Below are 23,814 nucleotides of genomic sequence, written 5' to 3'. Positions count from 1 at the left end.
AAACCCCAAAACTCTCCAAAAATCCCAGAATATCCCCCCCAACTCCCTGAATCCCGATAAATCCACAAAGAAGTCCCCAAAAATTCCCAAAAATCCCAAAAAGTCCAAAGAAATTTTTAGAAATTCCCCCGCAAAAAAAATTCAAAAGAAATCCCAAAAATCCCAAGAATAAAACCCAAGAAATTTTTAAAAGTCTCTCAAAAATCCCAGAAAAACCCCGAATCCCAAAAAGATCCAAGGAATCGAAATAAATCCCAAGAAATCCCCCCCGAAAATCCCCCCCCTCCAAAAAAAAAATCCAAAATCCCAAGAAATTCAAGGAATCCCAAGAAATCCCTGTAAAATTCCCCCAAAATTCCAAAAAGGTCCCAAGGAATCCAAATAAATCCAAATAAATCCCAAAAAATCCCAGTAAAATCCCCCCCAATTCCCCAGGAATCTAAAAAAATCCCCCAAAATCCCCAAAAATCCCAAAAATCCAAAAAAAATTCCCAAGGAATCCCAATAAATCCCAATAAAATCCCAGGAAAATCCCCCCCTATTCCCCAGGAATCTAAAAAAATCCCCAAAAATCCCAAAAATCCCCAAAAATCCCCAAAAATCCCCCCCAAAAAACCCCAAGGAATCCAAACAAATCCCAATAAAATCCCAGTAAAATCCCCCCCAATTCCCCAGGAATCCCAAAAAATCCCCCAAAATCCCCAAAAATCCCCAAAAATCCAAAAAAAATTCCCAAGGAATCCAAATAAATCCCAATAAAATCCCAGTAAAATCCCCCCCCAATTTCCCAGGAATCTAAAAAAATCCCCAAAAATCCCCAAAAATCAAAAAAAAATCCAAAAAAATCCCCCCAAAAATTCCCAAGGAATCCAAATAAATCCCAATAAAATCCCAGGAAAATCCCCCCCCAATTCCCCAGGAATCCCAAAAAATCCCCAAAAATCCCCAAAAATCAAAAAAAAATCAAAAAAAGAAGAAAAACACCCCCAAGGAATCCAAAACAATCCCAAGGAATCCAAAACAATCCCAAGGAATCCGCAGAAATATTGCAAAATGCCCAAAATCCCAAGAAAACCCCAAAATTCCCCCCAAAATCCTCCAAATCTCCCAAAATCCAAAAAAAAAAAAAAAAAAAACTCCCAAAGATCCCAAGAAATTTGAAAAATCCCCCAAAATCCCAAAAAATCCCAAAAAATCCCAAAAAATCTCCCCAAGATGCCAAGGAATCCCAAGTAAATCCCAAGGAATCCCAATGAATCCCAAAAAAATCTCAAAAAAGTCCCAAGAAATTTTTAAAAATCCCAAAAAATCTCCCCCCCCGCCAAAATCTGAAGAAATCCCAAAAAATCCCCAGAAATCCCAAAAAAATCCTTCAAATCTCCCAAAATAAAAAAAAATCCCAAGAAATCCCAATAAAATAAAAAAAATCCCCAAAAAATCCCATTAAATCCCCAAAAAAATCCCGAGAAATGCAAAAAAAACCCAAGAAATCCCCAAGAAATCCCAAAGAAATCCCAAAAACTCCCCCAAAAATCCCTAAAAAATCCCCCCAAATCCCCCAAAATTCCCAGCGAATCCCAAGAAATCCCAAGAAAACCCCAAAAATCCCCCCCAAAATCCTCCAAACCTCCCAAAATCCAAAAAAAAAAAAAAAAAAAAACAAACCTCCCAAAGATCCCAAGAAATCTGAAAAATCCCCCAAAATCCCAAAAAATCCCAAAAAATCTCCCAAGATGCCAAGGAATCCAAGTAAATCCCGAGGAATCCAAATAAAATCCAAAAAAATCTCAAAAAGTCCCAAGAAATTCAAAATATCCCCCAAAATTCCCCCAAATCCGCCCAAGATGCCAAGGAATCCAAGTAAATCCCAAGGAATCCCAAGGAATCCCAAAAAAATCCTAAAAAAAATCTCAAAAAATCCCAAGAAATTAAAAAAATCCCCCAAAATCCCAAAAAATCCTCCCAAGATGCCAAGGAATCCAAGTAAATCCCAAGGAATCCCAATGAATCCCAAAAAAAATCTCAAAAAAGTCCCAAGAAATTTTAAAAATCCCAAAAAATCTCCCCCCGGCCAAAATCTGAAGAAATCCCAAAAAATCCCAGAAATCCCAAAAAAATCCTTCAAATCTCCCAAAATAAAAAAAAATCCCAAGAAATCCCAATAAAATAAAAAAAATCCCCAAAAAATCCCATTAAATCCCAAAAAAATCCCGAGAAATGCAAAAAAAAACCCAAGAAATCCCCAAGAAATCCCAAAGAAATCCCAAAAACTCCCCCAAAAATCCCTAAAAAATCCCCCCAAATCCCCCAAAATTCCCAGCGAATCCCAAGAAATCCCAAGAAAACCCCAAAAATCCCCCCCAAAATCCTCCAAACCTCCCAAAATCCAAAAAAAAAAAAAAAAAAAACCTCCCAAAGATCCCAAGAAATCTGAAAAATCCCCCAAAATCCCAAAAAATCCCAAAAAATCTCCCCAAGATGCCAAGGAATCCAAGTAAATCCCGAGGAATCCAAATAAAATCCAAAAAAATCTCAAAAAGTCCCAAGAAATTCAAATATCCCCCAAAATTCCCCAAATCCGCCCAAGATGCCAAGGAATCCAAGTAAATCCCGAGGAATCCCAATGAATCCCAAAAAAATCCTAAAAAAAATCTCAAAAAATCCCAAGAAATTAAAAAAAATCCCCAAAATCCCAAAAAATCCTCCCAAGATGCCAAGGAATCCAAGTAAATCCCAAGGAATCCCAATGAATCCCAAAAAAATCTCAAAAAAGTCCCAAGAAATTTTTAAAAATCCCAAAAAATCTCCCCCCGGCCAAAATCTGAAGAAATCCCAAAAAATCCCCAGAAATCCAAAAAAATCCTTCAAATCTCCCAAAATAAAAAAAAATCCCAAGAAATCCCAATAAAATAAAAAAATCCCAATAAAATCCCATTAAATCCCCAAAAAAATTCCTGAGAAATGCAAAAAAAACCCAAGAAATCCCCAGAAATCCCAAAGAAATCCCAAAAACTCCCCCAAAAATCCCTAAAAAATCCCCCCAAATCCCCCAAAATTCCCAGCGAATCCCAAGAAATCCCAAGAAAATCCCCAAAAATCTCAAAAAATCCCAAGAAATTCAAAGAAATACACAAAAAAAAAATTCCCCAAATCCCCCCCAAAATCCCAATTAAAAAAAAAATCCCGATAAAATCCCATTCAATCCAAAAAAAATCCCAAATGCAAAAAAATTCCCCAAATAAATCCAATAGATCCCAATAAAATCCCCCAAAAATCCCAAGAAATTGAAAAAAATCCCCCAAAATGCCAAAAATCCCCCAAAAATCCCGACGATCCCCAACAAATCCCGACAAATCCCCCAAAATTCCACGAAATCCCAATAAAGTCCTCAAAAAAAGCCCCCAATAAATCCCAAAAAAAAACCTCCCCAAATCCTAATAAAAATTTTTTTAAAAACTCCCCCCAAAAATCCCAAGAAATTCAAAACGTCCCAAAAAAATTCCCAAAAAAATCCTCCCCAAAATCCCCAGGGATCCCAAATTTCCCCGGATTTCCCCTGGAATTCCAACCCCTGAACGACACCAGAAAATCGGGAATTTGGGAATTTTAATTCCAATTTTTAAGGGAAGAAAAACAAACAAACAAGCAAAACAAAAAAAGTGGGAAAATCCCAAATTTCCGGCGGGAAAAGGGAAAAAATCCGGGAGGAAAATTCCAGAAAATTCCATAAATGTCCGTCAAGAACTAGTCCAGAAATCTCCTTGGGGGTGGAGTTTTTCCCGGAATTCCGAAGCTTTTCCTGGAATTCCGAAGCTTTACCTGGAATTTTGGAGTTTTTTCCCGGAATTCTGAAGCTTTTCCCGGAATTCCAAAGTTCTTCCCAGAATTCGGAACTTTTTCCCAGAATTCCAAAGTTTTTCCTGGAATCATGAAGCTTTCCTTGGAATTCCAAAGTTTTTTCCTGGAATTCTGATGGTTTTCTTGGACTTCCGACATTTTTCCTGGAATTCTGAAGCTTTTCCTGGAATTTTCAAACTTTTCCCGGATTTTCGAAGCTTTTCCTGGAATTCTGAAGCTTTTCCCAGAATTTTGATGTTTTCCCTGGAATTTCGAATCTTTTCCTGGAATTTGGGAGGGTCCAAGTCCATTCCAGAGGTTTTGGGAAAATCTGGGAATTCCGTCCTGGGGATCTTCAAATTCCAACAGCTCCGACAGCGATTCCTCAGCCTGGGGAGAATCCTTGGAAAAATGGGAATGAATCCCGGAAAAATGGGAATAATCCCGGAAAAATGGGAATGAATTCCAGAAAAATGGGAATGAATCCCGGAAAAATGGGAATAATCCCGGAAAAATGGGAATGAATCCTGGAAAAATGGGAATAATCCCTGAAAAAATGGGAATGAATCCCAGAAAAATGGGAATAATCCCGGAAAAATGGGAATAACCTCCAGGAAAAAGGGAAATAATCCCGGAAAGATGGGAATAACCCTTGGAAAACTGGGAAGAACTGGAAAAACGGGAATAACCCCCGGAAAAATGGGAATAACCCTCAGAAAACCAGGAATAATCTCCATAAAATCAGGGGAAAAGTCCAGGAGAAGCGGGAATAACCCCTGGAAAATTGGGAACCCTCAGGAAACTGGGAATGACCCCTGGAAAAACGGGAATAACCCCAGGAAAATTGGGAACAACCCCAGGAAAATCGGGAACAGCCCCAAGGAAATGGGGAATAACCCTGGGAAAACCGGGAACGAACCCAGAAAAATCGGGAATGACCGCCCCAAAAAACTGGGAATAAACGCCAAAAAATCTGGGAATAACCGCCAAAAAATCTGGGAACAACCGCCAAAAAATCTGGGAACATCCGAGGGAAAAATCCCAGGAAAAAAAAAAAAAAAAGCCGACCCAAACAAACCCAAAAGAAAAAAAAAAAGGAAAAAAAATTAGGAAATTTTATTTCCGGTTGGAAAAAAAAAAAAAAAAGGAATGGGGAATTTTTTTTCCTGGGGAATTTTTTTTTCCTGGGGAATTTTGGGAATTTTTTTCCCCACCCAGGGATTTTGGTGATTTCGGGTGAATTTCCCGGTTATCCGACGTTTTTGAGGAGCGGGAATTTGGGTGATTTGGGGTGATTATTTCATGGTTGTTTTGGGGGTTTTTTTTCCCCAGGAATTTGTTGGGATGATTCTTTGATTTTTTTATTTTCCCCCGGGAATTTTGGGTGAATTTTGGGTGAATTTGGGCAATTCTTTGATGGGATTTTATTCCCGGGAATTTGGGGAATTTTGGGGGTAATTTTGGGCGGTTATTTGATGTTTTTTCGCCCCGAAATTTGGGGAATTTTGGGTCATTATTTGACGGGTTTTCCCCGGGAATTTGGGGTCATTTGGGGATTTTTTTTCTGGTGATTTTGGTGAATTTTGGGCAATTTCCGGGGGTGATTATTTGATGTTTTTGATGAGCAGAAATTTCGGGATTTTGGGGGGATTTTTTCCCCGGGAATTTGGGTCATTTTGGGTCATTATTTGGGGATTTTTTTTTCCTGTGAATTTGGGGATTTTGGGGGATTTTTTCCCAGGAATTTGGGTCATTTTGGGTCATTATTTGGGAATTTTTTTTCCTGTGAATTTGGGGATTTTGGGGGATTTTTTTCCCAGGAATTTGGGGATTTTGGGGATTTTTTTCCCAGGAATTTGGGTCATTTGGGGTCATTATTTGGGGATTTTTTTTCCTGTGAATTTGGGGATTTGGGGGATTTTTTTTTCAGGAATTTGGGTCATTTTGGGTCATTATTTGGGGATTTTTTTTCCCGGAAATTTTGGGATTTGGGGGGATTATTTTCCCGGGAATTTGGGTCATTTGGGGTCATTATTTGGGGATTTTTTTTCTCAGGAATTTGGGTCATTTTGGGTCATTATTTGGGGAAATTTTTTTCCTGTGAATTTGAGGATTTTGGGGGATTTTTTTCCCGTGAATTCACAGAATTTTGGGTCACTATTTGATGTTTTTGAGGAGTGAGAATTTGGGGATTTTGGGGATTTTTTTTCCCGTGAATTTGGGTAATTTTGGGTCATTATTTGATGGGGTTTTTCCCATGAATAAAATCTCAGTAAAATCCCCCCCTAATTCCCCAGGAATCTAAAAAAAACCCCAAAAATCCCCAAAATCCCCAAAAATCCCCAAAAATCCCCCCCAGAAAACCCCAAGGAATCCCAATAAATCCCAATAAAATCCCAGGAAAATCCCCCCCCTAATTCCCCAGGAATCCCAAAAAATCCCCCAAAATCCCCAAAAATCAAAAAAAAAAAATCAAAAAGAGAAGAAAAACACCCCCAAGGAATCCAAAACAATCCCAAGGAATCCAAAACAATCCCAAGGAATCCGCAGAAATATTGCAAAATGCCCAAAATCCCAAGAAAACCCCAAAAAATCCCCCCCAAAATCCTCCAAATCTCCCAAAATCCAAAAAAAAAAAAAAAAACCTCCCAAAGATCCCAAGAAATTTGAAAAATCCCCCAAAATCCCAAAAAATCCCAAAAAATCTCCCCAAGATGCCAAGGAATCCCAAGTAAATCCCAAGGAATCCCAATGAATCCCAAAAAAATCTCAAAAAAGTCCCAAGAAATTTTTAAAAATCCCAAAAAATCTCCCCCCCGGCCAAAATCTGAAGAAATCCCAAAAAATCCCCAGAAATCCCAAAAAAATCCTTCAAATCCCCCAAAATAAAAAACAATCCCAAGAAATCCCAATAAAATAAAAAAATCCCAATAAAATCCCATTAAATCCCCAAAAAAATTCCTGAGAAATGCAAAAAAAACCCAAGAAATCCCCAGAAATCCCAAAGAAATCCCAAAAACTCCCCCAAAAATCCCTAAAAAATCCCCCCGAATCCCCCAAAATTTCCAGCGAATCCCAAGAAATTCCAAGAAAATCCCCAAAAATCTCAAAAAATCCCAAGAAATTCAAAGAAATACACAAAAAAAAAAATTCCCCCAAATCCCCCCCAAAATCCCAATTAAAAAAAAAATCCCGATAAAATCCCATTCAATCCAAAAAAAATCCCAAATGCAAAAAAATTCCCCAAATAAATCCCAATAGATCCCAATAAAATCCCCCAAAAATCCCAAGAAATTCCAAAAAATCCCCCAAAATACCAAAAATCCCCCAAAAATCCCGACGATCCCCAACAAATCCCGACAAATCCCCCAAAATTCCACGAAATCCCAATAAAATCCTCAAAAAAAGCCCCCAATAAATCCCAAAAAAATCCTCCCCAAATCCTAATAAAAATTTTTTTAAAAAACTCCCCCCAAAAATCCCAAGAAATTCAAAACGTCCCAAAAAAATTCCCCAAAAAAATCCTCCCCAAAATCCCCAGGGATCCCAAATTTCCCCGGATTTGCCCTGGAATTCCAAGCCCTGAACGACACCAGAAAATCGGGAATTTGGGAATTTTAATTCCAATTTTTAAGGGAAGAAAAACAAACAAACAAAACAAAAAAAGTGGGAAAATCCCAAATTTCCGGCGGGAAAAGGGAAAAAATCCGGGAGGAAAATTCCAGAAAATTCCATAAATGTCCGTCAAGAACTAGTCCAGAAATCTCCTTGGGGGTGGAGTTTTTCCCGGAATTCCGAAGCTTTTCCTGGAATTCCGAAGCTTTACCTGGAATTTTGGAGTTTTTTCCCGGAATTCTGAAGCTTTTCCCGGAATTCCAAAGTTCTTCCCAGAATTCGGAACTTTTTCCCAGAATTCCAAAGTTTTTCCTGGAATCATGAAGCTTTCCTTGGAATTCCAAAGTTTTTTCCTGGAATTCTGATGGTTTTCTTGGACTTCCGACATTTTTCCTGGAATTCTGAAGCTTTTCCTGGAATTTTCAAACTTTTCCCGGATTTTCGAAGCTTTTCCTGGAATTCTGAAGCTTTTCCCAGAATTTTGATGTTTTCCCTGGAATTTCGAATCTTTTCCTGGAATTTGGGAGGGTCCAAGTCCATTCCAGAGGTTTTGGGAAAATCTGGGAATTCCGTCCTGGGGATCTTCAAATTCCAACAGCTCCGACAGCGATTCCTCAGCCTGGGGAGAATCCTTGGAAAAATGGGAATGAATCCTGGAAAAATGGGAATAATCCCGGAAAAATGGGAATGAATCCCGGAAAAATGGGAATAATCCCGGAAAAATGGGAATAACCCCCAGGAAAAAGGGAAATAATCCCGGAAAGATGGGAATAACCCTTGGAAAACTGGGAAGAACTGGAAAAACGGGAATAACCCCCGGAAAAATGGGAATAACCCTCAGAAAACCAGGAATAATCTCCATAAAATCAGGGGAAAAGTCCAGGAGAAGCGGGAATAACCCCTGGAAAATCGGGAACCCTCAGGAAACTGGGAATGACCCCTGGAAAAACGGGAATAACCCCAGGAAAATTGGGAACAACCCCAGGAAAATCGGGAACAGCCCCAAGGAAATGGGGAATAACCCTCGGAAATCCGGGAACGAACCCAGAAAAATCGGGAATGACCGCCCCAAAAAACTGGGAATAAACGCCAAAAAATCTGGGAATAACCGCCAAAAAATCTGGGAACATCCGAGGGAAAAATCCCAGGGAAAAAAAAAAAAAAAGCCGACCCAAACAAACCCAAAAGAAAAAAAAAAAGGAAAAAAAATTAGGAAATTTTATTTCCGGTTGGGGAAAAAAAAAAAAAGGAATGGGGAAATTTTTTTTCCTGGGGAATTTTTTTTTCCTGGGGAATTTTGGGAATTTTTTTCCCCACCCAGGGATTTTGGTGATTTCGGGTGAATTTCCCGGTTATCCGACGTTTTTGAGGAGCGGGAATTTGGGTGATTTGGGGTGATTATTTCATGGTTGTTTTGGGGGTTTTTTTTCCCAGGAATTTGTTGGGATGATTCTTTGATTTTTTTATTTTCCCCCGGGAATTTTGGGTGAAGTTTGGGTGAATTTGGGCAATTCTTTGATGGGATTTTATTCCCGGGAATTTGGGGAATTTTGGGGTAATTTTGGGTGGTTATTTGATGTTTTTTCGCCCCGAAATTTGGGGAATTTTGGGTCATTATTTGACGGGTTTTCCCCGGGAATTTGGGGTCATTTGGGGTCATTTGGGGATTTTTTTTCTGGTGATTTTGGTGAATTTTGGGCAATTTCCGGGGGTGATGATTTGATGTTTTTGATGAGCAGAAATTTGGGGATTTTGGGGGATTTTTTTCCGGGAATTTGGGTCATTTTGGGTCATTATTTGGGGATTTTTTTTTTCCTGTGAATTTGGGGATTTTGGGGGATTTTTTTCCCAGGAATTTACTGAATTTTGGGTCACTATTTGATGTTTTTCAGGAACGGGAATTTAGGGATTTTTGGGGATTTTTTTTCCTGTGATTTTTCCCCGGGAATTTGGGTCATTTTGGGTCATTATTTGGGGAAAATTTTTTCCTGTGAATTTGGGGATTTTGGGGGATTTTTTTTCCCGTGAATTCACAGAATTTTGGGTCACTATTTGATGTTTTTGAGGAGTGAGAATTTGGGGATTTTGGGGATTTTTTTCCCATGAATTTGGGTGAATTTGGGCGATTTCCAGGGGTGAATATTTGATGTTTTTGAAGAGCGGGAATTTGGGATTTGGGGGGATTTTTTTCCCAGGAACTTGGGTAATTTTGGGTCATTATTTGATGGGGTTTTTCCCATGAATTTCGGTAATTTTGAGCGGTTATTTGATTTTTTTTTTTCCGGGAATTTGGGTCATTTTGGGTCATTATTTGGGGATTTTTTTTTCCTGTGGATTTGGGGATTTTGGGGGATTTTTTTTCCCGTGAATTTGGGGATTTGGGGGATTTTTTCCCCAGGAATTTGGGTTATTTGGGGTCATTATTTGGGGATTTTTTTTTTCCTGTGAATTTGGGGATTTTGGGGATTTTTTTCCCAGGAATTTGGGTCATTTGGGGTCATTATTTGGGGATTTATTTCCTGTGAATTTGGGGATTTGGGGGATTTTTTCCCCAGGAATTGGGTCATTTGGGGTCATTATTTGGAGATTTTTTTCCCAGGAATTTGGGGATTTGGGGGGATTTTTTTTCTCAGGAATTTGGGTCATTTGGGGTCATTATTTGGAGATTTTTTTTTCCTGTGAATTTGGGGATTTGGGGGATTTTTTTCCCAGGAATTTGCTGAATTTTGGGTCACTATCTGATGTTTTTGAGGAACAGGAATTTGGGGATTTGGGGGGATTTTTTTCTCAGGAATTTGGGGGTTTGGGGGATCGTTTTTTCCCGTGAATTTGGGTAATTCGGGGTCACTCTTTGGGGATTTTTTCCGTGCGATTTTGGGTCATTTCGGGCGGCTATTTGATGTTTTTGAGGAGGGCGGTGCGGGCGTTGACCACGGCCTTGAAGGCGTCCTCGCTGCCGGGGGCCAGGCACTTGTCGGGGTGCAGCAGCACGGCCAGGCGCCGGTACGCCCGCGTCACCTCCTCCCTGAAACGGGAAAACCCGGGATGAACGGGAGAAAAATTCCGAAACTCCGGAATTCCCGGCCCTTGGAATGGCGGGAAGAGGGAAATCGGGGAAAAAATCGGGAAAAAAATCGGGAAAAAACTGAGAAAATTGGGATCGAAGGCGAGGATTGGTTGTCATCCCACGCCCGCGTCACCTCCTCCCTGCCAAAAAAATTCCAAAAGTCTGGCATTAGGCTGGCGAAAATCCACGGAATTCTGGAATTCCCAGCTCTTGGAATGGCGGGGAAAGGGAAATCGGGAAAAATTCGGGAAAAATTGGGGGAAAATTGGGGGAAAAGCTGAGAAAATTGGGGATGAACGGGAGGATTTGGTGTGGAATTGCCGTGCTGAGACGAGGGAGTGACAAAGGGTTTCAAAAAACCAGGATGAGGGAAAAATCCTGGAATTCCCAACCCTAGGAATGGCAGGGAAAACGGAAATTGGAGAAATTGGGGGAAAATTGGGGAAAAACTGGGAAAAATTGGGATCGAAGGCGAGGATTGGTTGTTATCCCACGCCCGCGTCACCTCCTCCCTGCGATGGGAAAACCCGAAAATCCGGGATTAGAGGGGAGGAAAATTCCATGGAATTCCGGAATTCCCAGCCCTTGGGATGGCAGGAAAAGAGGAAAAAATCGGGAAAATTGGGGAAAAAAACGGGGAAATCGGGAAAAATTTGGGAAAATTGGGAATGAACACGAGGGTTTGGGCTGGAATTGTCATCCCGAGAATTCCCGGGGTTTTAAAAATTGGGATGAGGGGGAAATCCTGGAATTTAAGGCTCCAACCTTTCCTTGGACACTCCCAGGAATTTCCCCTTTTCCCACGGGAATTTTGGGGTTTCCCGTGGGAATTCCAGCTTTTCCCGTGGGAATTCCAGCTTTCCTAGTGGGAATCCCAAGTTTTCCTGCAGGAATTCCAGGTTTTTCCATATCAATCCCAGCTTTTCCCACAGGAATTGTGGCTCTTCCCACCGGAATTCCAGCTTTTCCCACGGGAACTCCTGTGTGAATTCCCACTTTTTCTGCAGGAATTCCAGCTTTTCCCACAGGAATTCCCGGTTTTCCATGTGAATTCCAGCTTCTCCATGGGATTCCCAAGATTTTTCGCAGGAATTCCGCCTTTTCCTGCAGGAATTCTGTCTTTTCCCATGGGAATTCCCACTTTTCCTGGAGGAATTCCGCCTCTTCCCGTGCAAATCCTGCCTTTCCCATCAGGAATTCCCGGGTTTTCCCAAGGAAATCCCGCCTTTCCTCTTGGGAATTCCAGCTTTTCCTGCACCTGGAGGCGCCAGGTTTCAGCCCCAGCAAGTCCCATGGAAATTCCCAGGTTTTCCCATGGAATTCCCGGGTTTTTCCCATGGAAATCCCACCTTTCCTCTTGGGAATTCCATGTTTTTCCACATAAATCCCAGTTTTTCCCACACAAATTCCGGGCGTTTCCCGCACCCGGAGTCGCTGGGTTTCAGCCCCAGCATGTCCCAGCTTTTCCCACGGAATTCCCAGTTTTCCCATGGAAATTCCTGGGATTTTGCCCATGTAACTCCAGGGCTTTTTCCCATGGAAATTCCCAGCTTTCCCCACGGAAATTCCCGTTTTTTCCCCGCGGAATTCCGGGCGTTTCCCGCACCTGGAGTCGCCGGGTTTCAGCCCCAGCATGTCCCCGAGGAAATTCCCAGTTTTTCTCATGCAGAATTCCCGGGTTTTTCCCCATGCAGAATTCCCGGGTTTTTTCCCCCCCACGGAAATTCCCGTTTTTTCCCCACGGAATTCCGAGCGTTCCCCGCACCTGGAGGCGCCGGGTTTGAGCCCCAGCATGTCCCATCAAATTCCCGTTTTTTCCTATGGAAATCCCCGGGTTTTCCCATGGAGAATTCCCAGGTTTTTCCCACGGAATTCCCGTTTTTTCCCACGGAAATTCCCAGTGTTTCCCGCACCCGGAGGCACCAGGTTTGAGCCCCAGCGTGTCCCAGCTTTTCCCACGGAATTCCCGGTTTTCCCATGGAAATTCCCGGGTTTTTCCCATGTAATTCCCCGGATTTTGCCCATGTAGCTCCAGGGCTTTTTCCCATGGAAATTCCCAGCTTTTCCCACGGAAATTCCCGTTTTTTCCCCGCGGAATTCCGGGCGTTCCCCGCACCTGGAGTCGCCGGGTTTCAGCCCCAGCATGTCCCCGAGGAAATTCCCAGTTTTTCTCATGCAGAATTCCCGGGTTTTTCCCCATGCAGAATTCCCGTGTTTTTCCCCCCCCACGGAAATTCCCGTTTTTTTCCCGCAGAATTCCGGGCGTTCCCCGCACCTGGAGGCGCCGGGTTTGAGCCCCAGCATGTCCCAGCTGTCCTTGCTGTTGCGGATCCTGCGGATGGCGTCGGCCTGCTCCCGCGTGAAGCTGATCCCGGCGCTGCCCGGCGGCCGCTTCCCGCCGTTCTCGCACAGCTCCAGGATGGCCGAGTAGAACGTCTGGGAATTGTCCCGGAATTCCCGACGGGAATCACCGATCCCGGCGGCTTTCCCGGGGGGGTTTTGTTTCGGGAATGGTGGGAAGGGGGATCCGGGGTTTTTCCAGGGATAGTCAACGCCGCGGTTGATTCCGGCGGGAAGATGGAGACAACCCCGGCTTCGAGTCCCAAAGGTTTCCCAGGAAAATCCCGGATCCAATCCCCAGCCCTCCAATCCCAACAATCCCGAACCCAAATCCCAGCCCATTCCCAGGAAAATCCCGGATCCAACTCCCAGCCCCTTCCCAGGACATTCCCAACGATCCCAGATCCGATTCCCAGCCCTTTTCCCAGGAAAATCCCGGATCCGATTCCCAGCTCTTCAATCCCAATCCCAACGACCCCAGATCCGATTCCCAGCTCTACAATCCCAACAATCCCGAACCCAAATCCCAGCCCATTCCCAGGAAAATCCCGGATCCAACTCCCAGCCCCTTCCCAGGACATTCCCAACGATCCCAGATCCAATTCCCAGCCCTTTTCCCAGGAAAATCCCGGATCCAACTCCCAGCCCCTTCCCAGGACATTCCCAACGATCCCAGATCCAATTCCCAGCCCTTTTCCCAGGAAAATCCCGGAGCCAACTCCCAGCCCCTTCCCAGGACATTCCCAACGATCCCAGATCCAATTCCCAGCCCTTTTCCCAGGAAAATCCCGGATCCGATTCCCAGCTCTTCAATCCCAATCCCAACGATCCCAGATCCGATTCCCAGCCCTTCAATCCCAACAATCCCGGACCCAAATCCCAGCCCATTCCCAGGAAAATCCCGGATCCAATTCCCAGCCATTCCCAGGGCATTCCCAACAATCCCAGATTCAATTCTCAGCTCAATCCCAATGATCTTGGATCGAATTCCCAAACTTTTCCCAGGAAAATCCTGGATCCAAATCCCAGCCCATTCCCAGCAATCCCGGATCCTTTCCCGAGCCCTCCCGGAGCTGTGGCACCCTTGGGAACATCCCAATTCCCAACCACATTCCCGTGGGAATTCCCGGCTCTTCCCAGCTCCAATTCCCAGAATTCCCACCTGGAACATCTCCTGGGTGCCCCATCCCTCCCTTTATCCCACATTCCCATCAGGAATTCCCACCTGGAACATCTCCCTTTATCCCACATTCCCGATGGAATTCCCACCTGGAACATCTCCCTTTATCCCACATTCCCGATGGAATTCCCACCTGGAACATCTCCCTTTATCCCACATTCCCATGGGGAATTCCCACCTGGAACATCTCCTGGATGCTCCATCCCTCCCTTTATCCCACATTCCCGATGGAATTCCCACCTGGAACATCTCCTGGATGCCCCATCCCTCCCTTTATCCCACATTCCCGAGGGAATTCCCACCTGGAACATCTCCCTTTATCCCACATTCCCATGGGGAATTCCCACCTGGAACATCTCCTGGGTGCCCCATCCCTCCCTTTACCCCACATTCCCATGGGGAATTCCCACCTGGAACATCTCCCTTTATCCCACATTCCCATCGGGAATTCCCACCTGGAACATCTCCCTTTACCCCACATTCCCGATGGAATTCCCACCTGGAACATCTCCTGGATGCCCCATCCCTCCCTTTACCCCACATTCCCATGGGGAATTCCCACCTGGAACATCTCCTGGGTGCCCCATCCCTCCCTTTATCCCACATTCCCGATGGAATTCCCACCTGGAACATCTCCTGGGTGTCCCATCCCTCCCTTTATCCCACATTCCCATCGGGAATTCCCACCTGGAACATCTCCTGGGCGCCCCATCCCTCCCTTTATCCCACATTCCCATCGGGAATTCCCACCTGGAACATCTCCTGGGTGCCCCATCCCTCCCTTTACCCCACATTCCCATGGGGAATTCCCACCTGGAACATCTCCTGGATGCCCCATCCCTCCCTTTATCCCACATTCCCATCGGGAATTCCCACCTGGAACATCTCCTGGATGCCCCATCCCTCCCTTTACCCCACATTCCCGATGGAATTCCCACCTGGAACATCTCCTGGATGCCCTCCCCGCTCTGGGCCGAGGTCTCCCAGTAGAGGAAGCCGCGGCTCTCGGCCCAGAGCCGCCCCTCGCTCTCGTCCACCACCCGCAGCTTCCCCGCGTCCACCTGCACATCCCGGGAGGAAAAACAACGCCCGGCGCGGGATCGGCGCCGGATCCGCACCGGGGCCCTGCGGGAATCGCGAGGGATCCGGGTGGGAATAGCCTGGGATCGGCCCGGGAATAACCGGGGAATAGGCTGGGATCAACGTGGGGTCGACGCCGGATCCGTGTGGGAATAACGTGGGAACAATGTGGGATCAATGTGGGATCAGGGCAGGATCAGTGTGGGATCAATGTGGGATCCATGTGGGAATCACATGGGATCTATGTGGGATCAGGGTGGGAATAACGTGGGACTAGCGTGGCATCAACCTGGGAATAAGCTGGGATCAACGTGGGATCGGGGCGGGATCAACGTGGGATCAGCACCGGATCCATGTGGGAATCACGTGGGAACAATGTAGGATCAACCCGGGAATAACCTGGGAATAACCTGGGATCAATGTGGGATCGGGGCGGGATCAGTGTGGGATCAACATTGAATCCACGTGGGAATCATGCGGGAACAACGTGGGATCACTGTGGGATCAATGTGGGATCAACCTGGGAATAACCTGGGAATAACGTGGGAATAACCTGGGATCAATGTGGGATCGGGGCGGGATCAGTGTGGGATCAACATTGAATCCATGTGGGAATAACACGGGAACAATGTGGGATCAGGGTGGGAATAACGTGGGACTAGCGTGGCATCAACCTGGGAATAACCTGGGAATAAGCTGGGATCAATGTGGGATCGGGGCGGGATCAGTGTGGGATCAACATTGAAACCACGTGGGAATCATATAGGAACAACGTGGGATCACTGTGGGATCAACCTGGGAATAAGCTGGGATCAATGTGGGATCAGGGCGGGATCAACATAGGATCGACACCGGATCCGTGTGGGAATCACATGGGAACAATGTGGGATCGCTGTGGGATCAACGTGGGATCAACCTGGGAATAACCTGGGGAAAACCTGGGATCAATGTGGGATCAGGGTGGGATCAGGGTGGGATCAGTGTAGGATCAACATTGAATCCACGTGGGAATCATGCGGGAACAACATGGGATCACTGTGGGATCAATGTGGGATCAACCTGGGAATAACCTGGAAATAACGTGGGAATAACCTGGGATCAATGTGGGATCAGGGTGGGATCAGGGTGGGATCAACATTGAAACCATGTGGGAATCACGTGGGAACAACGTGGGATCACTGTGGGATCAATGTGGGATCAACCTGGGAATAACCTGGGATCAGTGTGGGATCAGGGCAGGATCAGTGTGGGATCAATGTGGGAATCACATGGGATCAATGTGGGATCAGGGTGGGAATAACGTGGGACTAGCGTGGCATCAACCTGGGAATAACGTGGGAATAACCCGGGAACAATGCGGGATCAGGGCGGGATCCATGTGGGAATCACGTGGGATCAACGTGGGATCAACATGGGATCAGTGCGGGATCAGTGCGGGATTGACACAGAATCCCTGTGGGAATATCACGGGATCAGTGTGGGAATAACTTGGGATCGACATGGGATCTACGTGGGATCAACCTGGGACTAACGGGGGAACAACCCGGGAATAACCTGGGATCACTGTGGGATCAGTGCGGGATCAACCTGGGAACGACCTGGGAACAATGCGGAATCAGTGTGGGATCCATGTGGGAGTAACCTGGGATCACTGTGGGATCAGTGTGGGATCCATGTGGGAATCACGTGGGAACGATGCGGGATCAGTGCGGGATCAACACAGAGTCGGGGTGGGATCAATGTGGGAATCAATGCGGGATCGACTCGGGATCAGTGCGGGATCAACCTGGGAATAACGGGGGAATAACCTGGGAATACCTTGGGATCAATCCGGGATCAGTGGGGGATCAGCACCCCCGGGATCACGGAACCGATTCCCACGGGACGATCCCGACGATCTCGGAGCCGATTCCCACGGGATGACGCCAACGATCCCAGAGCAAATTCCCAGCCCTTTCCCAGGATAATCCTGGATCCAATTCCCAGGACAATCCCAAAACATCCTGGATCTAATTCCCCCAGGACGATCCCAGCGCCAACTACGGAATTTTTCCCTTTTTCTTTTTTTTTTAAGGGACCCCCTTCCCTTTCCCGTGCCTCAGTTTCCCTCCGGAAAAATCCCATTTTTTTCCCAAAACCTCGGAATTTTCAGGACGGAATTTTCCCCTTTTTCTTTTTTTAAGGATCCCTCTCCCGTGCCTCAGTTTCCCTCCGGAAAAATCCCATTTTTTTCCCAAAACCTCGGAATTTTCAGGATGGAATTTTCCCCTTTTTCTTTTTTTAAGGATCCCTCTCCCGTGCCTCAGTTTCCCTCCGGAAAAATCCCATTTTTTTCCCCCAAATCTGGGAATTTTCAGGAACGAATTTTCCCCTCGTTTTGTTTAGGGATTCCCTTCCCTTTCCCATACCTCAGTTCCCCTCCGGAAAAATCCCATTTTTTCCCCCAAATCTGGGAATGTTCAGCATGGAATTTCCCCTCCCCTTTTTTTTTTTGTGGGGGGAGGATTTTTTTCCCATTCCTCAGTTTCCCTCCGGAAAAAATCCCATTTTCCCAGGCCCGGGATGGGTTGTTTTTTTTTTTTTTTTCCCCCCCGCCGAAATTCCCGGGAATTAAATCCGGGACCTTGTTGGCGCAGACGACGCAGACGACGTTGTCCAGGCTGCCGTGGGGGCCCAGCTCCTGCTTCATCTCGGCCAGCCACGAGTCCAGCGAGTCGAAGGATTCCTTGGAGCCCACGTCGTACACCAGCAGCACCCCCTGCGTGTCCTTGTAGAACTCGTTACGCACCTGGAAACGCCCCATCCCCCCCAAAAAAAAAATCCCGAAATTATCCCAAAGAGTTCCCGAAAAAAAAAAAAAAATCCCCAACGCCAAAAAAAAAAAAAAAAAAATCCCCCCTCAAAAAAATCCCCCCAGAAACGCCAAAAAAAGAAAAAAAAATCCCAAAGGAATCTCAAAGAATTCCCCAAAAGTCTGGAAAAAACCCCCCCAAAAATCCCAACGAATTAACCCCCCAAAAAACCCCAAAATGCTAAAATAAATCCCAAAGAATTCCCAAAAAAAACCCCCACTAAAATGACAAAAAATTCCCATGAAAATCCCCCCGAAACACCAAAAACCCCCCCCCCCCCAAAGAATTCCCAATAAAACCCCTAAAATCCCAAGGAATTCCTAAAAAAATCCCCAAAAATACTCCCCCAAAATCCCGAAGAATTCTCAAAGAATTCACAAAAAAAATCCCCCCAAATCACCAAAAAACCCCCGAAGAATTCCCAGAAAAATTCTCCCAAAAAGGCAAAGAAACCCCCAAAGAATCCCCCCAAAAAACTAAAGTCCAAAAAAATTCCTAAAAAATTCCCCAAAACAAAAAAAAAAACCCACAAAAACGCCAAAAAAAATCCTAAAGAATTCCTAAAATGCCAAAAAACCCACCTGAAATACCAGAGAATTCCCAAAAAAAATCCCCCCAAAAATGCAAAAATAAAAATCCCAAAGAATTCCCAAAAAAATCCCCCGAAAAACCAAAAAAATCCCCCCAAAAACCAAAAAAAACCCCCAAAGAATTCATTAAAAAATCCCCCAAAACACCAAAAAAAAAAAAATCCCGAAGAACTCTCAAAAAACCCTGAAATCCCAAATAATTCCCAAAATCCCTGAAAAACCCCCACTGAAATCCCGAAGATTTCCCAAAAAAACCACTCTGAAATCCTGAAAAATTCCCAAAATCCCCCCAAAAAAACCCCCTAAAATCCCGAAGAATTGCTAAAATCCTAAAAAAAACCCTGAAATCCCAAAGAATTCCCAAAATTCCCCAAAAACACCCTAAACCCCTAAAGAATTCCCCAAAACAATCGCCCAAAACACACAAAAAGTCCCCCATAAACCCCCCAATAATCCCAAAGAATTCCTAAAAATCCCAAAAACAACCCCCTAAAATCCCGAAGAATTCTTGAAGAATTCCTAAAAAAATCCCCCCAAAACACAAAAAAACCCCCAAAGAATTCCTAAAAAAATTCCCAAAACCACAAAAAATCTCCCCAAAAACACACAAAAAACCCCAAAGAATTCCTAAAAAAATCCCCAAAACCACAAAAAAATCTCCCCAAAAACACACACAAAAAAATCCAAAAAAATTCCTAAAAAAAACCCCCCAAAACACAAAAAAATCTCCCCAAAAACACAAAAAAAAAATTCCCAAAGAATTCCTAAAAAAAAACTCCGAACTCAAAAAATCTCCCCAAAAACAAACAAAAAAATCCCAAAGAATTCCTAAAAAAATTCCCCAAAACACAAAAAAACTCCCCAAAAGCACAAAAAAAATTCACAAAAAATTCCTAAAAAATCCCAAAAACACAAAAATCTCCCCAAAAACACACACAAAAAAAATCCAAAAAAATTCCTAAAAAAATTCCCCAAAACACAAAAAATCTCCCCCAAAACACCAAATAAATCCCAAAAAATTCCTAAAAAATCCCAAAACCACAAAAAAATCTCTCCAAAAACACAAAAAAAATCCCAAAGAATTCCTAAAAAATCCCAAACCCACAAAAAATCTCCCCCAAAAAACCAAAAAATCCCCAAAAATTCCCCCAAAAATCCCCAAACACACCAAAAAAGCCCCCGAAAACAAACAAAAAAACCCCAAAAAATCTGAAAATTATCCTCCAAAAGGCCAAGAAAAGTCCCAAAGAATTTCCAAAAACCCCCACCCTGAAATCCCAAAGAATTCCCAAAATCCCCCCCAAAAACCCCTAAAATCCTGAAAAAATCCCAAAAATCTTCAAAAAACCCCCCAAATCCCAAAGAGTTCCTGAAATTCCCCCAAAGCGCCCTAAAATCCCAAAGAATTACCAAAAAACCCCCACCGACAATCCCCGAGAATTCCCAAAATCCCAAGAAAAATCCCTGAAATGCCGAGAATTCACCAAAAAAAAAAAAACCCTGGAAAAATCCCAAAGAACTCCTGAAGAATTCCCAAAAAATTCTCCCAAAATGCCAAAAAAAAATCCCGAAAAAATCTTTTAAAAATCTCCTAAAAACATCACAAAAAATCCCCTAAAAACACCCCCAAAAAATCTCAAAAAAAATCCCAAAAAAATCCCAAAGAATTCCCAAAAAAATCCCCAAAAATCCCCAAAAAATCCCCAAAAAATCCCCAAAAAAATCTCCAAAATATCCCAAAAAAAATCCCAAAAAAATCCCAAAAAATCCCAAAAAAATCCCCAAAAACTCCTCCAAAACCACCAAAATAAAAATCACAAAGAACTCCAAAAAAACTCCCAAAAAATTCTCAAAACGAAAAAAAAACCCCACAACCCGAAGAATTCCTAAAAAACTCCCCCCAAAAAATTCCCAAAGAACTCCCAAAAAATTCCCTCCCCCCAAAAATCCCCTTAAAAACAACAAAAAAATCCCCCCGAAATCCCCCAAATCCCAAAAACCCGTCAAATTTTGGGAAGGAATTTGGGCAGGAATTCCTGGGGTATCCCAGAGTATTCCAGAAATCCCCAAAGCCACCAAATTCCCCCCAAAAAAAACCCTCAAATCCCTCCCAAAAATCCAGATCCCAAAGAAAACATCAAATCCTCAAAAAAAGTCCCAAAAAGTCCCAAAAAATCCCCGAAAAATCCCAAATAAAAGGTCAAATTCGGGCAGGAATTCCCGGCTGGGCTGGAATTCCCAGAGGATCCCAAGGAAAAGTTGGGAAAAGCCCCCGAGGAGAGAATTCCCGGCTTTTCCGGGATTGGGAATTTGGGGATTTTGGGGGGAATTCAGGGAATTTCTGACCTCGTAGAAGAAAGGGTGGCCGGCCATGTCGAAGATGTTCACCTTGATCTCCCGATCCCGGATCTGCACCCTGGGGAAATTCCAGGGAATTCCGGGATAAAACCCCCTCGGAATCCGAGGCATCCACAGGGATTCGGAATCCCTGGATTCCCTTGGAAAAGCTTTTCCAGGCAGCAATTATTTGGGAATTATTCCCGAATTCCCACCAAAGCTCTTCCAGAGAAACTCGGGGCTGTTTGTGCTCGTCCCAATCCCGAATTCCCGGGGAGAAATCCCGATCCTGGATGATCCCAGGCTCCCATTCCCATCCCATTCCCATTTTTCCCACTCCTGATCCCATTCCCATCTCATTCTTCCCATTCCCATTCCATTCCCATCATTCCCATCCCTGTCCCCATTCCCATCCCACTCCCAATCCCACTACTCCCATCCCATTCCCCTTTCTCTTCCATTCCCATCATTTCCATTCCCATGATTCCCATGATTCCCATTCCCAATCCTGATCCCACACCCATCCCATTCTTCCCATTCCCCATTCCCATCATTCCCATGCCTGTCCCCATCCCCATTCCCAATCCCACTATTCCCATCCCCATTCCCACTGCCAAATCCAGGATTCCCATTCCCATTATTCCCACCCCAATCCCATTCCCCTTCCTCTCCCGTCCCCATCCCATTGCCATTATTCCCATTGCCGCTATTCCCACTCTCCCCATTCCATTCCATCCCCAGCCCTGCTCCCATTCCCAATCCCAGCATCCCCATTCCCATTCTTCTCAATCCAAATCCCATTCCCATTATTCCCATCCCATCCCCGTCCCCAATCCCATCATTCCCCTCCCCATCCCCCTCCCATTATTCCCAAACCAAATCCCATTCCTGTTGTTCCCATTATTCCCATTATTTCCATTCCAATCCTCCTCCCCAACCCCACTCCCAATCCCATTATTCCCATTCCCAATCCCAAACCAACCCCATTCCCATTCCCCTTCCTCTCCCATTCCCACCTCCATCCCATTATTCCCTATTCCCGTTCCTCATTCCCATTCCCCACTCCCACTATTCCCATTCCTATTCCCATCCTCATGATTCCCATTACTCTTATTATTCCCATTCCCATCATTCCCATCCCATTCCCCATTCCCAACCCCATTATTCCCAGTTCCATCCCAACCCTGTTACCATCCCATTCCCGTTATTCCCATTCCCTTGAATCCCACTGCCATTATTCCCATTCCTATTGCCATCCCCATTATTCCCATCCCATCCTCATCATTTCCGTTCCTGTTATTCCCACCCCCATCCCATTCTCCTTCCTCTCCCATTCCCATCCCATTGCCATTATTCCCGTTATTCCCGCTATTCCCATTATTCCCGTCCCATTTCCAACTCCATTCCCATCCCATTATTCCCCATCCCATCCCAATCCCATTCCCCTTCCTTTCCCATTCCCATCGCCATTATTCCCATTATTCCCATGCAGTTCCCAGTCTCATTCCCATTATTCTCAAGCCCACCCCCTCCCCATTCCCAATCCAACCCCATTCCCATTATTCCCATTCCCACCCCTGCTCCCATCCCATCCCCATTATTCCCATTATTCCCATTCCCACTCCCATTCCATTCCCATTATTCCCATTCCCAATCTCATCATTCCCATTCCCATCGTTCCCAATCCAAATCCCATTCCCATTATTCCTATTCCCAACCCCTTTATTCCCATTATTCCCATTCTCACTATTCCCGTTCCCATCCCTGGCCCCATTCCCAATCCCATCATTCCCATCCCCATTCCCATTATTCCTATTCCCAATCCCTTTGTTCCCATTATTCCCACTCCCATTATTCCCATCCCCAATCCCATTATTCCCAATCCAAATCCCATTCCCATTATTCCCCTCCCACTCCCAGTCTCACTCCTCATTCTTATTCCCATTCCCACTATTCCCAATCCCCCATTTCCATTATTCCCATCATTCCCCTTCCTGTCGCATTCCCATTATTCCCATTCCATCCCCGTTCCCATTCCCACCATTCCCACTATTCCCATCCCGTTCTTCCCCATGCCATTTGTCCCATTACTCCCATTATTCCCATCCCCATTCCCACTCCCACTCCCATCATTCCCATCCCCGAGCCCACTCCCAATCCCATCATTCCCATTCCCATCGTTCCCAATCCAAATCCCATTCCCATTATTCCCATTCCCATCCCTTTATTCCCATGCCCACTGTTCCCACCCCCAATCCTACCATTCCCACTCCCATTATTCCCATCATTCCCATCCCCATCCCTGCTCCCAATCCCATTCCCATCATTCCCAATCCCATTCCCATCCCCAGCATTCCCATTATTCCCAGAATTCCCGGTGTTCCCGGTCCCTCACTTGGTGACGCCGTAGTCGATGCCGATGGTGGCCAGGTACTTGGACACGAACCTCTTCTCGCAGTAGCGCTTGATGATGCAGCTCTGGCCGGGAATTCCGCCGGGAATTCCTCCGGAGCCGCATTTCCCGGGAATTCCCAACAATTCCCAACAATTCCCAACAATTCCCAACAATTCCCAACAATTCCCAACAATTCCCAACAATTCCCAACAATTCCCAACAATTCCCAACAATTCCCAACAATTCCCAACAATTCCCAACAATTCCCAACAATTCAATTCCCGCATTTGGGATCGGCGCCTCGGCCCTTTAACAGCGCCAGCCCCCGCCCCCTTCCCCCACCGGCCAATCAGATTCGCTCGTTCCACCCAAGCACCGCCCACTCACCCATCGATCACCCACGTAGCCCCGCCGACTTAACGGCAACAACACGGCGCTTCCGGCTGCTGATTGGCTATCAGAGCGCCAATCAGCGCAAAGCGCCCGCCCTCCCGCGCTCCTGATTGGTCGCGGCTCACGCC

The 23,814-nt window shown here is 45.1% G+C and overlaps 1 protein-coding gene across 4 annotated transcripts; it reads right to left on the bottom strand.

The window, feature by feature from the left end:
• Window positions 1-7,437: 7,437 nt before the first annotated feature.
• Window positions 7,438-23,649, bottom strand: DNAJC27 (DnaJ heat shock protein family (Hsp40) member C27). Of its 4 annotated transcripts, XR_010719252.1 has the most exons (7): window positions 23,294-23,645; window positions 20,908-20,977; window positions 17,743-17,907; window positions 14,978-15,100; window positions 12,795-12,955; window positions 10,287-10,477; window positions 8,648-10,252 (listed from the first exon to the last, which is right to left on the bottom strand). XR_010719252.1 is itself a non-coding variant. In XM_066175030.1 (6 exons), the coding sequence occupies exons 1-6, from the start codon at window positions 23,578-23,580 to the stop codon at window positions 7,589-7,591; spliced, it is 1,323 nt and encodes a 440-aa protein (XP_066031127.1). In that variant the 5' UTR covers window positions 23,581-23,639; the 3' UTR covers window positions 7,438-7,588. The 4 variants fall into 4 exon arrangements, 3 of the variants coding, with proteins under 3 accessions (XP_066031127.1, XP_066031129.1, XP_066031128.1); XM_066175030.1 differs by lacking the exons at window positions 8,648-10,252; window positions 10,287-10,477 and adding an exon at window positions 7,438-8,105 and having other exon boundaries at window positions 23,294-23,639; XM_066175032.1 differs by lacking the exons at window positions 8,648-10,252; window positions 10,287-10,477 and adding an exon at window positions 7,982-8,105 and having other exon boundaries at window positions 14,978-15,164; window positions 23,294-23,649.
• Between the last annotated feature and the right edge of the window lie 165 nt (window positions 23,650-23,814).

This window comes from Chamaea fasciata, unplaced genomic scaffold (genome assembly GCF_029207755.1).
Source record: "Chamaea fasciata isolate MVZ Bird 193981 ecotype frontalis unplaced genomic scaffold, bChaFas1.0.hap1 SCAF_1246, whole genome shotgun sequence".
NCBI classification, from domain to species: domain Eukaryota; kingdom Metazoa; phylum Chordata; class Aves; order Passeriformes; family Sylviidae; genus Chamaea; species Chamaea fasciata.
The sequence above is the reverse complement of the archived record's forward strand: the minus strand, read 5'-3'. Positions and strand labels throughout refer to the sequence as shown.